The following is an 18,047-nucleotide window of genomic DNA, read 5'->3' on the forward strand; positions in this document are numbered from 1 at the left end:
TGTAAAGGGGCTTGAAAAATGTTTCGGCATCGGTCCTCAAGATCTGTTATGAATGGGCATTTAGAATGTGCTTTTTTTCCCCAATATTTTTCAAAAAAACATTGGGGGGGGGGCCTAAAAGTTATTGGTCCTCCCGCATATACGGGACTCAAGCGTGTACGAAGGAGAGGGAGAATGCATTGCACAATGGTTTTTTTCAGTAATTACCTCTAGGTTCTGGCACCTATTCTTTATAGAGTGCAATTTATTTCGGTTTCAATATCATTGCTTCCCAATGTTCAACCTCCCCCCCACCATGCATCTTTGGGCTTATTTTCATGTCGGCGCCATGGCCGTCCTCCGGTCGCAGTGAACAAAAGAAGAGACACTCAGTTTTTGCCACAGGCAAAGAAGAAAGAGCCCCCTCAACACCTCAAAGAATCTTCCTCTCAGCCGTGCCATCTGGCAGTAAGGATTGGAACCGATGGAGGGTGCAATTGGGGATTCAACGGCAGGGAAGAAATGAGATAAACGTATTGTCATGGAACAAAAAAGCCAAAGACCATCCAGATTTTTTAAAAGAACTAAAATTTTGAGCAGATTGTTTCCATTAACTAATTCATAATTAGGACAACTTTTGGTTAAAAAAAAAATTTTCATCATTGCAAAATGAATAAGCCATATTCATACGAATTTTTGGGGGGGCTGAGCCGCGTCTTCAAAAATGTTGGGGGGGCTCGGGCCCATGGGCCATATAGAAGTTTACGCCTATGGGCAATGGTTGCCAGATTTGGACAAAATTTCCCGTAGAAATTTACCACGCCCAGAAAACTTTTTATTTCTTGAACATTTTTCGGTGCGGAAACTTTCAAAATTGCTTCAGTTTTCTCATTTGTTTCACTTAGGCCATTTTCATCAATTTTGTGACCTAAGAAATTTATTTCTTTTTGAAAAAATGTGCTCTTTTTCAAATTTAACTTCAGCCCATGCTCCTGACATTTTTTGAAAAAATTTTCCAAAGCCCTAAGATGTGACTCGTCATTTGTTCCGGTCACTCTGGCGTCATCCATAAAAACTTTTACACCATCTATTCCTTGGAATAACCGATCAATGTACCTCTGCCATATTGCTGGAGCTGCATTTAGGCCGTACATCAATCTTTTACAGGCGTATAACCCCTTATGAGTGTTTATGGTTAGGAGTCGTTGACTGTCAGGGTGCACTTTCATTTGCAAATATGCATGACTGAAATCCAATTTTGAAAATCGTTTACCCATATTTAAACATGAGAATATTTCCTCAAACGTTGGTAAGGGATGCTGAGGCACCTCTAGCTTAGGATTTAATGTGACAGAATAATCTGCACATAACCTTATGGATCACAGTTCTCGCTCTACGAAACTCTGGGGTTACATTTGGTTTTAGCGTTAGTTCCACTTCATGGTTATTTATCTCACCCAATATGTTGTCGAAAATCTCTTTATAATCATCCAACAATTTTTTGAGATCCATGTCATTAGCGGTCCTCACAGCCTTAAGAGAGTTCCAGTCTAGATTGATTTTGTATAGCCATTCACGGCCAAAAATCGTGTCTAAATTTTCCCTCACCAAGTATAAGTTCAAGTGCAACTTTTGTTTTCCGTACTCCACTTTCACAGTGACATATCCCGCTGAGACAATTTTTTTTCCATTGTATGTCCGGAATACTAAATTCGTAGGTTGAACTTTTTTCTTCGAGATTTTTCTGAATTTCTGTGAGCTCATTACTGATACTGTTCCACCCGTATCAACTTCCATACTCACTGGTTTATTGTCTATGTCGACAGTAACCATCATCGGAGGCTTTTTCGGCTCTTCACTCAATACCCTCTCTAACCCAAACATGGAAACGTCATTTTCGTTTTCCTCAACTGAAATCTGTTTCTGTTTGTTAGGTGTCGATTGAGTCTTCTTTGCCGCGTAGCAGGCTTTTTCTATATGCCCGATTTTTTTACAGAAGCGACATTTGCTAGAAATAAATCTGCAGGAGTCTTTATCGTGATTTGTCCCTGTGCATCGTATACACGGCGGATATTTGACAGCGGCGGCAGAGTAGTTTCTGTCTTGCGTGGGCAGTTTCGTTTTCCTCTTCCCCGCTTTCACTACCTTCAATTCTGCCGACTTCCCCATAATCTCATTCGCCCCCTGAACAGCTTTCTCCATCGCCAGCGCGATCTTTATTGTTTTGTCTAGCTCGATGTCGTCTTCCTCAAATAAACGATCGAGGATCGCTCTATCTCGGAGCCCACTAACGAAAACATCCCGAAGCATGGTGTTCAACATCTCTTGTTTATAATCGCACGCGATTGCGAGATGTCGCAATTCGGCTATATACGAACTGATGCTTTCGCCTTCGTTCTGCTTTCTGTTTATAAACATGTGCCTATACTCGGTATAATCAATGCTTTAGGATTCAAATGGTTCTTCAAAACATTCTTTAAAATGACGAATTCTTTCTCCGACGGATTGTCCGGAGACAATAAATTTTTTAACAAGTTGTAGAGCTTTGCAGAAATGCTCGAAATTAAGACTTTAGCACGTTTTTCTTCTGGGACATTTTGAATGTCTAAAACCGTCACTTTTTGGTTTGTTGACGTTGAGCCTCGTTGCTCTTTGAGAGCTTCCATTAGAGCTTGATTCTGTCTTATTAACTCTTCAACTAAATTTTCCATCGTCAGAGATGTATGAAAAACTTTTTCTCCTACCTTTTGCAGTCTTCGAGTAAATACTCTATCCAACTTTTAAGATGGGCCTCGTAGCCACTTGTTGTGTTTTCTTTAACACTTTGTTAGCCGAGTGGATAACACATGGGTATTTATTTTGATGAGTATTTATTATTACGTTAGACTTAGATAGATTACATACATATATGTAGGAAGAATTTATAAAGCGGAAAGAGCAGAACATTTAGACATCTTGTCTACTTGATGTCCGAGGTGGAACTCACTAGTTCCAAGCCCAGTCAATCAAGGTTCTACTGTATAGTAGTAACAGATTTACGAAAAATAATCGGCTATATACAGGGTGATTATAATTTAAAGTTTTGATTCTAAAACTGTACAATAAGAACTACTGGTCAGAATAACTTGAAAATTTGCATAGATACTCCTGAAGCAATTAAAATTAGATTAATTAATGTTATATCTGAGATCTTGTAGATATAAATTCCAATGAACACGCTGTGATGCTCAACTCAACATATTTAATAAAACTAAACGAATGACAGATTAAAACATGTTTGAACAGAAACTAAGAAAACATCACGAGCGCATTGCCCTATCAGCACGTACATAAAAAGCATAACGTCAATGAGCACGCTGCACAATCACATTTAAATACACTGAAATATATAACAATTAATATGGGAAATAGTGTTAATTACATTAATAAACATTCTATTTTAATTATTAGAAGTTTGAGTGATTTTTCAGAAATTTTATTGTTTTTAATGTTAATGCTACTTAAACCAAAAAAAAACCAGTTTTTTACCAACCCTGGACAAAACCCTTGGTCCCAAGGGGTACGGATTAGACAGACTCTACTGTATCTAGGATTTTTGCCTCTTTCTAATTTGTATTTAAATATTAGAGGCAATTTTTTTTTCCTTTTTAGATAGAATTTTTATCATAGTGTCATTTTAACAAAATCCTGCGATAGGAAATTAATTACTGAATTTATTAAAATGAAATATAACTTTCATTTTCATTTTAAATACATTTTGAAAGCATAATATGATGGTGATGGTGTTAATAGCAGATTTAACACATATGCTTTTATTATTTTACAGCTTTCTACCATATTTTTTTGTTTATTGAAAATGTACAAGGTAAAAAAAATCACCACTGGGGAAGAAAAGTTTTCCCGAAAAAGAGAAAGGAAATATCGAGAAAAAATTAAGAATGATCCAATTGCATATATGCAAAAGATAAAAAGAAAAGAAAATTAAAAGTGTATGGGCAGATTTATCTGCAAGAGAGCAGAGACAAAAGAGAAAAAAATGGAAAGCTTCAACAGCTAAATACAGATTTACACATAAACAAAACAGTTCTAACCAAGCTACTATTACAAGCCAAACTATCTCTGAACATATTGATAATCCTCTCTGCCCAAAAATATTTCAAGTCCTTCAGTCATCACAAAGTAACTCTGACTTTTCTTCAACTAGTTCCTTTGAAAGTCCCCAAGGTGTATCAAGACTCAATTCTGGGAGAAAAAGAATTCGCAGAGACAGATCTTCCATGTATAAAAAAAATTAAAGATTCAGAATGAGCTGAAAATTGAAAAATCAAGGAGTGAAAAATTTAAAAGATATTACATAGGCTTTTAAATGCTAAACAGTCATTTCCAAAAAAGTCTGTCCAGAAAATTACACAGAATAAATATGTTCCACCTATAATTAGAAAGAAGCTACTTGAGGGTGAAAAGTCAACTGAAGAGAAACTACAGTAATTGTACAACAGATAAAACAAAACAGCTTTTCACCAAAGCCATAGGAGGAAAAATTCTCAAAAAATATCAAATGTTGAGCACTTGCAAAACTTTTCTTCCTTATAGAAGCTACAAAAACAATTTGAATCATAGAGAATTGTGTAGGTATGAAAGGAAACAAAGATCAACACTTTCACTTACGCTTCAACAGTCAGTCAGGGATTTTTTGGAGGATGACATGAATAGCACACAGTGTCCTGGGAAAAAGAACACAATTACATTGAATAAGAAAAAGAGAGTAAAAAGAAAATTGAATTACTCTTTGAAAAATTTACACAAAAAGTGTCTATGAAACTAATTTCAAAATTGGATACTCAATTTTCTGTCGGATGAAGCCATTTCATATAGTTCAGTCCAGGGTTGGGTTTTTGACGTGACAAGTGTCAAAAACTGGTTTAAACTGTCAAAAACTGGTTATACTGTAAAAACTGATTTAAACTGTCAAAAACTGATTTAAACTGTCAAAAACTGGTTTAAACTGTCAAAAACCTAAATGAATGCTTTGGGATGTTTCGAATAGAATAGGTATACAACTTAATGATGAGGCACTTTGATATTACAATTTTTCATTTTCAAACACTAATTTATTAAAATTGAAACAAAATATTAATTATAATTTGCGATTTTGAATTTGAGGTACAAAATGTCTAGAATAGATATATAATTAATAGTATGGTTCATTTTTACCACGTAGTATCCGATAACATGTAACTAATTTTGCGCATTTTTCTACACCTAAACGATTTCTAAGTTTTGAATGGACAAATCCAAAGTTAGAAAATACTCTTTCAATGGAGGCTGAGCTGGCGGGACTGGACAGCAAAAGCATTGCTAGTTTTATGAGTTCAGATGCAGGCTCAGCTGAAAAAGCATTACATTTAGAAAGTCCTTTCCACCAAATCACAGGGTTTGTCATTCTTCCTGCTGCACTGAAATAAGAAGGTGGAAAAGGAGTTTCTTCCGCTTCATATGAAATTAGCAATGGCAGACAACCGTTAATTTTCTCTGTTGCCCATGTGCGAGCCAAATCACTTTGCACATCAGTCAGTCCTTCACCTTTATATTTTGGGTGCAAATTATATGACAAATAATGAAATGGTCTCAGAATCTGGTTCATCCTGTTTTGTATCTTTTCAATGTGAGGCTGAAGAGCACTTTCTTTGAGAAGGCTTAGCCAAACACGGCATGAGTCAGCTATTGTAGCTGTATCTGTTTGAAGAATATCCAATGCAACACTTATTGGCTTGAGTTGGAATGAAAGATCTTTACACTGTTTGTATAAATTATAACTGTTGATTAAAATAACAATTCCTTTGTCAATGTCATTTTCGTGATCTTCTACTATTTTCTGAAAAAAATGGCCTATTGTGTAAAAATGTTTCAAGACAAGTGAGTGTACTCTTCCATCGAGTATCACCAGGTAATTGGGGTTTTATTGACCCCATATGTTCATTAAGCCATCCCGAAGGCAAATGATGGTTTCTAAGGTATTTTTGTATTTTAACCACCTGTTTGAACACAGCTTCAGGTGTTAGATCTTGTCCGAGTAAGTTGAGCCAATGAGAAGAGCACCCATATTCTATTAAATTTTGGTCAATCTCATCAAGCAAAAGGTGCCCGGCCTTCTCCATTACTTTCGCATTATCAGTTACAACTGCCTTTACTTCACAAGAATATTTATCGTGGGCCAAACGTATGGAATTGTCAATTATTTGCTTGTGGTAATCTGCATTTTTCATAATAGCACCACACTCAACAGCTTCAAGAAAATAGGATTTACCTTCAGAATGTATACATGTAGCTATGACTGGATCGTTATGAATATTGCTCCATCCATCTTCAATTAAAGTTACAGCTTTTCCACTGAGATTGTCTTTTGCAGTTTTCTCAACCTCTCTTGTAACTTCATCAAGCAATGACTGAGTCAAAGCTTTTCTATTTTATTCTATCATTTTGATTTTAGGTTATTGTATAGTGATACCCTGTATAGACAAATGGTCTCGTATTGATTTACAACCAAAGATTTATAATATCACTAATGAACAGGTAACATTTATAACTTTTCAAATTTTTCACATTTCCTCCAGCTGTTCTTTCATGCAAAGTAGAAATGAAATGACTGGATACCAAGTTGTTTATTTTTCTGTTCTTTTCTTTTTATTATTATTCAAGAAAACTTTTGATATATATATAAAATATTCAAACATTTTGTACATTATTTGGAGTCAAAAGTGAAATTTACCCACAGTTATGCTGTTATTCACTAATTGATGTTTTCTTATGGTCACTGTAAAAGTATCCTCACTATAATCAAATTTTGAATTTCATTATATAACTTTTTAAAAGATGGTGATAATAGAGGATTTTTTAAATAAAACTTAGGGAGATTTTCTCTAATAATGTCGTTAACATAAACCATGTCTAGTTAAGAAAACTGTTTCGATGAACAAACCTCGTAAAATAAAAACAGCCTGTATGTTTATTTTTTTCATCATGGGGATTTTCAAAAAAGATTGGTTTTGTTAATAATGTGATCAAAAACAAAAGTTTTCTGCAAAATCCCAATACACATCTGTTAGAAACATATCTTGTTTATTGTATTTCCAGAGAATCAATTAAATAATATAAACCTTTTGCTTTTGCAATTCAAAATTTTCAAGAAACTAATTCTATTTTCATTGTCTCTTTCCTGCAAAGAAATTAAGTAAAAGGTTAAATATACAGAATGGTGTACAGTACATTCTCAACGTTACAAAAAATCAGTGAAGAAAGGATAATCAATGATGGAAAAAAAGGCTGCCATTCATTTTTTTTAAATTATTAGTTTGAAATGTTTAATATTTATGAGCATTAGTTATTAGTACCATGTGTTCTAATTTCTACTGTGAAATGACATTCACTGACATTCAAAATTAATAGTGCAGTAGTGTTTTAAACAGTATGTAGTTAGTACAGTGTTTTACAAAGTAGTGTGAATTTACAGTCCTTAATTTCTGTTCCTGAACATGAAACTATTATTGTTCTGAAATGCTGAATGCACACATTCATTCATCAGCCAGTTTTTTTTCCAAAAAATGGCTGGTTATAAAATCTGATAGTTGTTGTGTTGAAAATTAAAAAAGTATTTGCCATGACATTTTACTATTACATTTTTACTATTTTCAGATATTGACTGCTGATCGTGCTATAATAGAAATATCTGTCTGTATAAAATATAGCATTGGTAAGGCTGTACAGTATGTCACACATCTGAGCAATGAAGATAAGCCTTTTGAAAATTTTATAAAACATTGTATTCTAAATATTTTATCAGAGTATGATCAATCAAGCTTGGAGAATGAAAGAGAAAGCATTTCTGTTTCTATAGAGGTATTTTTGCTTAATATTTTAAAAATGTGGTGGAAGCTTGACAATTTTGTAAGTTTTTTTTAGTATTGTTTGAAAAATATTGACTTCAATTTTTTTATATATGTGTATTGCTTTCCATCTTTTCTTAGTGGTATTGATTTTTCAGACTAAATTGAACAAGATTGCTGTTCAGTGGGGATTAGAGATAATAAGCGTGGAAATGTAAGTAACTTTATCATTTCTCATGAACCTACATCATTTTATCATTTTTAATGTTTGGAAATGTGAATTGTGTATATATATCTCTAATTTATATTAGTATACAGGGTGAATCTGACCTATTCTGCCAAACAAAAGGGCGATAAGCTAGCCCAAGTGAATCATGAAACAACCTATCAACCCTGTCCTATATTGAACCATTTTCGAGTTATGGTGGATAATCGATTATGAAAAAAACTGTCAAGTTTGAAAAACCCGGATTTGTGAAGTTTGTGAGAGACCCACAGACAGACAGACATGACCGCTGATTGCTCAGAGAGACCATCTTGGGATGGTTTGCGCTCTTTCCCAAAGGGATGAATGGTCTCGGAGAGGAGATAACTACACACTAGGAGGAGACTTACACACAAACTAAGCCCATATCTGCAAAGCACAGAAAAATCCTATAAAGTGACATTGAACATTGAAGGACTGGACACACCCTGCTTCCCATCTTAAGGAGATATTGAAGCGTTCCCGAAAGATGGATGCATTCAGAATTTTAACTATAAGGTGACACCAATTTCATTGAAATATCTGAATTTAATGGCAAGCTGCAGGCGCTTAAAGATTGGCAAAATTCAAAATTGAATTGTCACCAAAATTTTAAGTTGCCAATTCCGCAAACACACTTTTTGCTACAATCGGTCAAATTTGCTAAAAACTTGACCATTCCACTAGCTTTCAAAAGAGCTTAGAATAAACCAAATTGGCCATCTAGTTCAGGAGAAATTTAGTTGTTTATAGATAGATAGATTTATTTGCACAACAACACAGATGAATACATAAAGAAGAAAACCAGGAATTAATATCCAGCATCCATTTTATACATACAATATCGACAAAATCATTAATTAATTAGGCAAAGACAAAATGTCAGATTCTTGGAGGCTGTATTCATTGTTTGAATACATCACTGAAATCTGTGTTCGTTGAAGTAATTTTAGTAGGTTTTGGTGACAATTCGATTTTTCACTTCATCGATCTCTCAGTGCTTGTAGTTCACCATTAGATACGGATATCCTTTAGATAGAGGTAATGTCATCTTATAGGATTTTTTGTGCAAAATCAAATTGACCCCAAAATCTGTAACTGCCAATTCTGAATTTTCGTAGAATATCTACTTCGACAAATGCTGATTTCAGTGATGTACTGCAAATATTTATTTGAGTAGAATAGATAGAAACTTAAAGAAAAAACATATACTTACTTTTCAAAATACTTTAATTCTGCATAAATTTAGTGACACATTCTATAAGTACAAAAAAATAATAATAATAGTGACATTGTTCTTTTAGTCCACATTGGTTTGATATAATCACAAATTTCCTGTTTCTCAGATACTGAAAGAACAACGTCTTTTGACATGATTTGAATGGAACGAATCGAGGGAGATGATACTACTCAAAATTTAATGTTCAGTGAGTAAAAGCATGCACTGTTGAAAATTTTTTCTTGGCAACCTTGAACAAACTGGTGCAGTATGCTCATTTTACACTTATCAATAAATCTGTTTCTTTGAATACGTTGGTTGTTTTGGTCTCTACACACATTCAGATATTCAATGTGCTTTCTAAGATCCCCCTGGCCACACCATTCTTTATTCTTAAAGACATTTGCCCTATAAAGTATTGTTATGCTGACCGATAATAACAGTGGAATGAAAAGGATAAATCCTCAACTTCTTTTTAAAAAGAAAATGCATGGGAGAAGAAATGTGAAATTCTCGGAAAATCATACATTGTTTATATCCAAACTACAGTTGGTGTTGTCAAGTTGGCTCTAAAACGTAGTTTTTACATATAATCCCTGCATGGAAGATTTGCTCACTGAAAATTTGTGGTGCTATAACGTATTCATTATAGTTCAACTGTATGCATTTACTACACAATTTAAATGTAATAAAATTTGTAATTATAAATTTATAACCATTATCCAACCAACTTTTGTGAATCAGTTAAACATGAGTAGTTCTAGATGTTAGTAATGTAGAGACGTGAAAATGGTTATCAGAATGGAAAAAAAATAGTTTTTTATTATTTTTTATGGTAATATTGAAACACTTTTTAATTTTTAACACTTTCATTTTTTTCTCAAATGTATAAAAAAATTCATTATGAAAACTTTTCCCCCACACAATGTCCTTTCAAACTTCATAGACAGACTTTTAAGTGTATTACTTATATTGTCATCTGCAACTTGTTACATTTTTAATGTGGTAATATTCTATAAACAGGGTGAACAATAATTGACAACATTTCCAAAATCTGCTTCTAATTACATGTGCCAGACTGAAGATTTATGATATGGACTCAGTGTTACTATTGATACTAACTGTATTTGATTTAATATGGCATAACTTTTCAATACTATAACAATGGTAACAGCAAAAGCAGTAAATCACATATTCAGAAAAGAAAACAGGATTATCAAGTTGTGAAACCAAAATGTCTCAAATTTATCTATTGCAGAATTTTAGAAATGTCATTTATTTTCCATCAGTGATTTTTGAAATGTTGCCTGTTGGCATTCATCGTGATTATGGAATATTTCCCTTCCTAACTTAAAAGTAATTAAATTATGTGTAACAATGAATTCAAAATATGAATCATTCTGACAAGGTTACTGCTTCAATTGAGTTTTCCATGATCATTTGTATTCTGAAGGAGTTACTTCTTTTTTTTTATGAGATTCACATCATTTGTGTTAAATAAAAAATGAAAAAAAACATGTTTGGGCATGATGTATTTTTCTAGAAAAAAAATATTATGGGGTGACATGACATTTCATGGTAATTACAGTATCTACAAATACAAATACAAATACAAATACAACGCCACAACAGGCAAAATGCCCAACGAGGTGGCTGATAAAAAGATGCCCATAAAAATATGGTTGTCATATGTTTCAAAAATACAGCAACCCAATTAAAAATGCAATTAACACAAATTACAAACAATATATACACATGATAAAATATTATACAATGCCCATAAAGAATACTTATGGTTGTCTTATTCTAAGAATGGATAGCTTCTCGATTTACCCCAACATGTTTATCGTATTTCTTTTTAAACGTGTCAATTGTGTTACAATTTACTACCTCCGGGGGTAAGCTATTCCATTTATTAACAACCCTATTGGAGAAAAATTCCCTGCGACACCATAACCTTGCATTGTCCCTCACCAATCGATTACAGATTGACCATTATTATTGTTCTCTAATAGCTAATTCATAAACTGCTATTCTTTAGTAGAGTTAAGTTCCAGTTACAAAACTTTTGTAAAATATTATCATACATCCTCCTAGAAGTATTTTAACTCGAAAAATACATCTTACAAAGCTACATTTTTTTAGCACATGTTAGTGTATGAAAAATTTGTTACTATATAAGACCATATTGTCAGGTGAGTACTGCAATTAGATAACTCTGTGGTGTTTCGAGAAAAATACCTGTTAAAACTAAATGGAGTGTATATTTAGCATTATCTACAACTTATATTGAAACACACAAAAAGGCTTTGCTTACAGATTGTGTTACAGATTGTCTAGTTGCAGTATATTGAAGCTTTTTGTATTCACCTAAACATCACAAACTTTTTAGTTATCTAGCTATGGTACTCACCAGACAATTATAAAAAAATTAAATTTTGCAACTTTGCATGAAGTTACCTTTTTGAGTTTATTGGTTGATTTGTGACAGTATCTGAAACATTTTTTTGTTATTGGAAGTTACTTCTAGACTAACTATTCAAGAGTTAGGTATCAGGTAATGTAGACACCCTGTATATATTTGAGAATTAGCTATTCTTATATAATTTCAAACTTTCAAAACATATGTAAATATACATATAAGTGGTGGTAGGGATGTAATTTTTTTTCATCCTATTGATATATATCATTTTTTATGTTTGTCAAAACTAATGTCAATTTTACGAAAATTTGCTTGAAATTGCATTAACTTTCTTCAATTCCAAGTTTCTTAATCTGTTTATTAATAAATGTAATTTGATTGTAATTTCTTTGGCAAATACTTATTTCTCTCTATGTATAACTATTTATATTCTTTTAGACCATTAATGCATGTGTTACAAGAAGGTCAGCCACTTCATGGACCAAATGTATTAATCAATGCTCTGAAAGCAGTTTCATCTGAGTGGAACCCTTTTGTGGTGAAGCCTTTAGCAGTTGGTGGTCACCATTTCTTGAATAAAAATGAGAGCAGTAAGACTTAATACAATGAGCATTTTTCTAATTTTTTTCAAATCTGACCTACATTAACTGGAAGTTCTGTCTATAGAAGCTTAATATTGTTGAAAATCACTAAATTTTACAGTAAAAAATAACAAGTATTATCCCACATGGTTAGTTTGTTAATTTTGAAGAAATTTACGTTTTCTTAAGCATACAAGGTGCCCATAAAATGATTTTCCAACTATAAATATGAAAAATTAGAGGGCAACTGTGGACAAAATTTATTGTGAAAAAAGATAGATAAACATTGCATTTGCATCGCATCGTACATTGCTTCATTTTGATGATGTGCACATTTTTATATGTATATCATGGTCTTTTTTATTCACTTTATTTAGTTTGTGCATGCTATGAATAACATATACTATTGTGCCCCTGTAAATTTGCACTTTCGAGGAAAACTAGGGGCACTATTAAAATTTCATACTGCAAATTAACTTATGAAGGATATACAATTAAAAAAATATACATCTTTGTCTTTCTTTTTCGTCAGTATTATCTGATTCAGACCAATCACCTCTGGAATGACTACTTTCTCTTTCGTGTAAATATAGCAAAAAATCATGATTTTCGTTGTCTGAGTTTGCATCGTAAGTCTCCTCAACCTCAGATTTATTGTCCAAAATATGATTCAGCACTGATAAAATTAGACTATTTTGTTCTAATACATCCTTTTTCTAAGAGCCATTTCTGCACATTGTGAATGAACCTCTGTTTCTTAGGAAGCTTTCAAAGCAGATGGTGGCATGAAGAGTTATGAAATGTCAAACTAAAACAAAAAACTTAGCTTGCCAGGTAAACAATCAGAAAAAAAATCCTCAACTTTGATAAAAGAGGGTATAGCTAAATAATATATAGTGTTTTGATTGTGGATACATACTGTCCTTGCCAATAGACATTTTAGATTGCCCAGTAACAGGATGCCAAACAAATAGCATTATTTCATTTATTTTTTCTTATTGATATGTTACTCCTGAATATATGTTGTGTTTTGTGTGCCATCACGAATAAAGAATGAACCTAAAAGCAAATGTATACATCAACGCCCACCACAAGGACAGAACTTATGCAATTTACACATAGCAGTCAAAATGACTGCTCTCCAGAAATGAAACCTTCAATGTCTTCAATTTTTTGTACACAGAGATAAGTACAAAAATAATGAAGTCACCAAAAATGGAGTGTTTACGTCAAATACTGCCGAGATTATGCCGTTTTCAAAATCAAAAACCGTCAAAATGTCTGCTCTGGCCGTTCTAGTGTTAAAAAAATAAATACACTCATGTCCATAAATTAAGGATAATTCAGAATCACACGGAAATCGAAATCTAAAGTAAAAATTTCACCTGTAGAATTATCACACACATCTGCAAGAATGATATGCAAATTTCAGGAAGCCACCAGATTATGCCGATAGTATGTCACAATGACGAGAGTGCAAGAGGGGGGTATATAAGGAATGGTCGCAAAGAAGTGAAATTGTTCACAAGAGTTCTGTAAGGCGCTCAGTGCCATAAGCGAATAGTTATGACACAGAGGACGCATGTGGATGATTTTTTACGTGGTAGAATTATCGGCCGCCTGGAATGTGGGCGTACTCAGATGGAAGTATCCGAGGAACTTGGAATTGCCCAAAGTGTCATCTCTAGGCTTTGGCAACGATTCCAAGATAACGGAAATGTCAGTAGACGTTACAGTACAGGTCCCCCGAGTTACAACGCTGAATGAAGACCGGTATTTGGCAGTAACTGCCAAAAGAAGCAGACAGAGCACAGCATCCGACCTGTCTCGTCAGCTATCTGCAGCCACGGGTACCACAGTTTCAAGGCAAACCGTGTACAGACGTTTGGGAGATATTGGTCTATATGCTCGCAGGCCTGTCAGATGTGTTCCGCTTACGGCAACTCACTGTCGGCAGCGATTAGCCTGGAGTAGAGAACATGCAATGTGGACATCGTCACAGTGGGCTTGAGTGATGTTTTCCGACGAGTCCAGGTTTAGCTTGCAGTCTGATTCACGTTGGACTTTCATATGGAGAACGCCAGGTACCCGTTATCACCAAGACAACATCATTGAACGACACCGTTATGGTGGTGCAGCATTGCTCATTTGGGGTGGAATTATACTGGGTTCCAGAACAGATCTGCATGTTCAAACCGGAACCATGAAAGCCCAAATTTATCGGGACATCATTCTGGAACAACATGTACGTTTGTTTAGGGGTGCCATGGGCGCAGAATTTGTGTTTATGGATGACAACGCCCGTCCTCACCGAGCAAACATTGTAAACTAATGCCTTGAATCTGAGGATATAACCCGTATGGAATGGCCAGCATTCTCACCTGACTTGAATCCGATAGAGCATGTGTGGGACATGCTTGGCAGACGAGTTGCAGCCCGTCAACCCCCTCCTACATGTGTACCGGAACTTCGGAGAGCATTGCTTGCTGAGTGGAGTGATCTTCCCCAAGATCAGATCGATAATTTAATACTCAGCATGCCTAGGCATTGTACGGACTGTATTTCATCGCATGGGAGACATACAATGTATTAACCATCATACCAACCATGTAATAGAAAGTTTTTGTAAAGGAGATATTTTTTACAATTGCTCCAGGGAGCAAAAATCATAGTTTTTATGAATGGTATCATACATACACCATCGTTTTTGTTCTTTATCTTTTGTTTAAAAAATGGGCTTTATGAATAAGTAACGTTTGTTTTGTTTCTGAACCTTTATTTGCCGGAGCTGGCATTATCCTTAATTTATGGACATGAGTGTAAATAAAAGCCTGTACCTGTAATGAAACTTTGGCTTATTCATATTGAATATGCTATTTATAGCTGAAAAAGTATCCTTTCATATTTCTATGTATCATAGAATGCTGATGCATACATTTCAAATATTTTAAACAATGTCAGTTGCAACCATCTTAATTTTGATGAATTTAGTAGGTTTGCTTAACCCTTAAATGTTTGTTTCTTTCTTTCTTTTTCAAGCTGAGTATTTTTTTATAGTTACTGACACTATGCCATAGACAGACATTGACACTAAAGCCAGAAAAATCATTAAAAAATATATATTTCGAATTGTACTGCTTATATAGGGTCTTGAAGAGGATGTGCAGAGCCACAAAAATCACATATAAAATAAATGTATTGAAATAATATTATAGTTTCAATATATAACTACCTTCTTTGTGATTCAAACTATAGTGAGAAAAAAAATTTGGTTGCAAACTTCACGGTAAAAAAAATTAATGCAAACAAAACATTTTAACAAATTAGCAGAATCACAGCCACAAGTGATAAGGAACAAGCATAGAGTTGTTGTCGTTAATTGGGACATCTACCAGCAAGTTTAAAGTATAAAATGGAAAGAATATGACCTCCCTTTATGCGCAAAGGCAATTCTGAATTTTTATCTTTAAACTGGTTGCAGTAATGAATGTATGGAGGACCCTTCGTACTTATGCAAAGCTATGTATTTAAGAGTTAAATAACTTTTTTTGCATTTCATCAAACATTACATTCTGAAACTTTGGTATAACAATACTCTGTGGACCTAGGAAAAATATTGTTGCAGAGGGATTTATTATTATATCAAGAGACAGCAGTTTGACATTAGAGTATAACATTTCCGAACATGACTTGAAAAATATCATTGTAGAGAGATTCAATCATTATATTGAGTATTGTTGTAGCAAGGTTTCACTGTAATTTGATTAGCACAAGCTATGTAAACTTTTATATAAATTTTATGAGGGGTTTTTATTTTTATGTAGATAATAACAATATTTCATCTAACTCAGTGGAAAATTACAAGAGCTCTGAGGATAATTGCTTTTTAGACTGTAAAAAATTGGTTGGAGCAAGAGGATTATCAGAAAGAAATGAATCTTCTTCCAAAATCATTTGAACTAAAGATATACAGGAACCAAGATCTGCTTCATGTTATTTTATTTACGTGCTTTTACAGAATGGTAAGTTTCAGATGAGTGTAATGTTGTAAATTATTCTATATCTATTTTTTTTTGTAAGGTTGTTACTAGGAGTGAAAATCAAAATTTTTTTACCGGTTAACCCTTTGTTGCTCAATGTTCCACTGCATGGACCACCCAACTTGACTAGCTTCTCAAACTGTTAAATTCAATTATAAATGGATAAAAATAGGTTTACCATTTACTTTGAACTTTCCTTTTCAATCATAGATGACACCACTACACAAGGCAATCCATGATCTTCAGCTGTGACGTGTTATTTTAAATCTCTGTATTTACAAGAAATTTTGTATATTTTTTGTGATACAAAAAAGATTGCTTGAAAAAAAACTTCTACGTTATATCGTTGGCTGTACTCTAAACTATTTATTCTGTATTATTTTTAATTTTTTATGCAGGAAACATATGAAGAATCGTTGAATAAAATAAGCTGTTCCATCAACTGGAACACTGCAGCACTAGCTCGTATCATATTACACAACCAAACGCGATGACGAGAGGAAACATCTGTTTACGTTTTCTGTTTTTCTCTGTTTGGGGGAAATGAAGTCAAGCTGTCAGATGCTGCGAGGGAGGGTTGGTTGCCTGTAAAAAAACAAAAAATATTTATTCCATTTGTAGGAAATGTGATCCTCTGGAATTTCGCGGGGATGTTTCAGGCAGGGATGATTTTATCAATAGCTCAAGTCATCTTTACTTAGAGCTGCACGAACTGTTTTGCTCTCGCTGTTGTACATTTTATATAATTGTGTAGATATTTTTTTGTATATATATAGCTTATTTTTTCTGTATTGTAAATATAATTGTAGTTAATTTTTTTAAATAATTATTAATCGTTCTGTAAATGGCGCGGAGAGGTCTGCTGTCTTCCCAAAGCACTGAAATTGCTTGAGAAATTGCCTTCAGGTAGTGAATGGTTTGTGCTTTCACCAAAAAGGTCTAACGTGCTTTGAAAAATTTCATGAAGCCAAAAAATAGACTGATTGTAAATATTTTTTCACATAGGACTTGTATGTATATAGGAACTGTAAATAGTTATCTCATTATTTCATAAAAAATAATATAAGAATTTTTTTGGGTGGGATGGGGTGTGAAGTAGCAGGCGTCCCCATGGTGCACCCTGGGTCATGCTAAATCTGCTACACAGGTACAATACAATGTGTGTTTTTCGTTCATATGCAAAAGTTTCTACTCATTTACGCACTTTGCTACGATGCTCACTTGGACACACTTTTCAGAGCTCTAGTGGCACAGTGTTCCAGCTTATGGAACACCCACAGAATCAAAATGGAAAGTGCAATCTTTACAAAATTATACCTGCATACTCCTTTAGGCCTAAGTAGACAGCCTATAACTTTTTTGTTGAAAATCCAACTTTAAAGGGTAGTGTGCCGTATAGGGTAAGACAAAAAAATTTTATCAGTTGATTAATTCAATTTTTATTATAAGAAACTTGAAATTACATATTCTTAATTAATATATTGCCAGTTAATACATATTTCTAACCATATAGTATTAATAGATGCAGTAAAAAAATTCTTTAATTTCGTACACTCATTCGCAAAATGTGAACCAATACAAGAATGGATTGAAAAATTGAGACTGCCCGCTGGAAGCAATGAAATATGCTAAAATGTCTGCCATGTGTCCTGGAATTTCTTTACTTGAATCTTGTTTTT

The 18,047-nt window shown here is 33.7% G+C and overlaps 2 protein-coding genes across 2 annotated transcripts; one reads left to right on the top strand and one right to left on the bottom strand.

The window, feature by feature from the left end:
* Nucleotides 1-1,314: 1,314 nt before the first annotated feature.
* LOC149084847 (uncharacterized) lies at nt 1,315-2,301 on the bottom strand. The gene has a single exon (XM_089233812.1). It carries the CDS (start codon nt 2,299-2,301, stop codon nt 1,315-1,317), a length of 987 nt encoding a protein of 328 aa, XP_089089938.1.
* Nucleotides 2,302-2,331: 30 nt separating this feature from the next.
* On the top strand, nt 2,332-16,286 carry LOC149084848 (stomatin-like protein 1). The gene is made up of 6 exons (XM_089233813.1): nt 2,332-2,410; nt 6,470-6,552; nt 7,672-7,875; nt 8,021-8,076; nt 12,186-12,337; nt 16,153-16,286. Exons 1-6 carry the CDS (start codon nt 2,332-2,334, stop codon nt 16,284-16,286), a joined length of 708 nt encoding a protein of 235 aa, XP_089089939.1.
* The last annotated feature ends 1,761 nt before the right edge of the window (nt 16,287-18,047 follow it).

Source organism: Pholcus phalangioides, unplaced genomic scaffold (assembly GCF_987345545.1).
Source record: "Pholcus phalangioides strain wild (caught in Gottingen) unplaced genomic scaffold, Ppha-v1.0 ptg000007l_1, whole genome shotgun sequence".
In the NCBI taxonomy this organism is placed as follows: Eukaryota; Metazoa; Arthropoda; class Arachnida; order Araneae; family Pholcidae; genus Pholcus; species Pholcus phalangioides.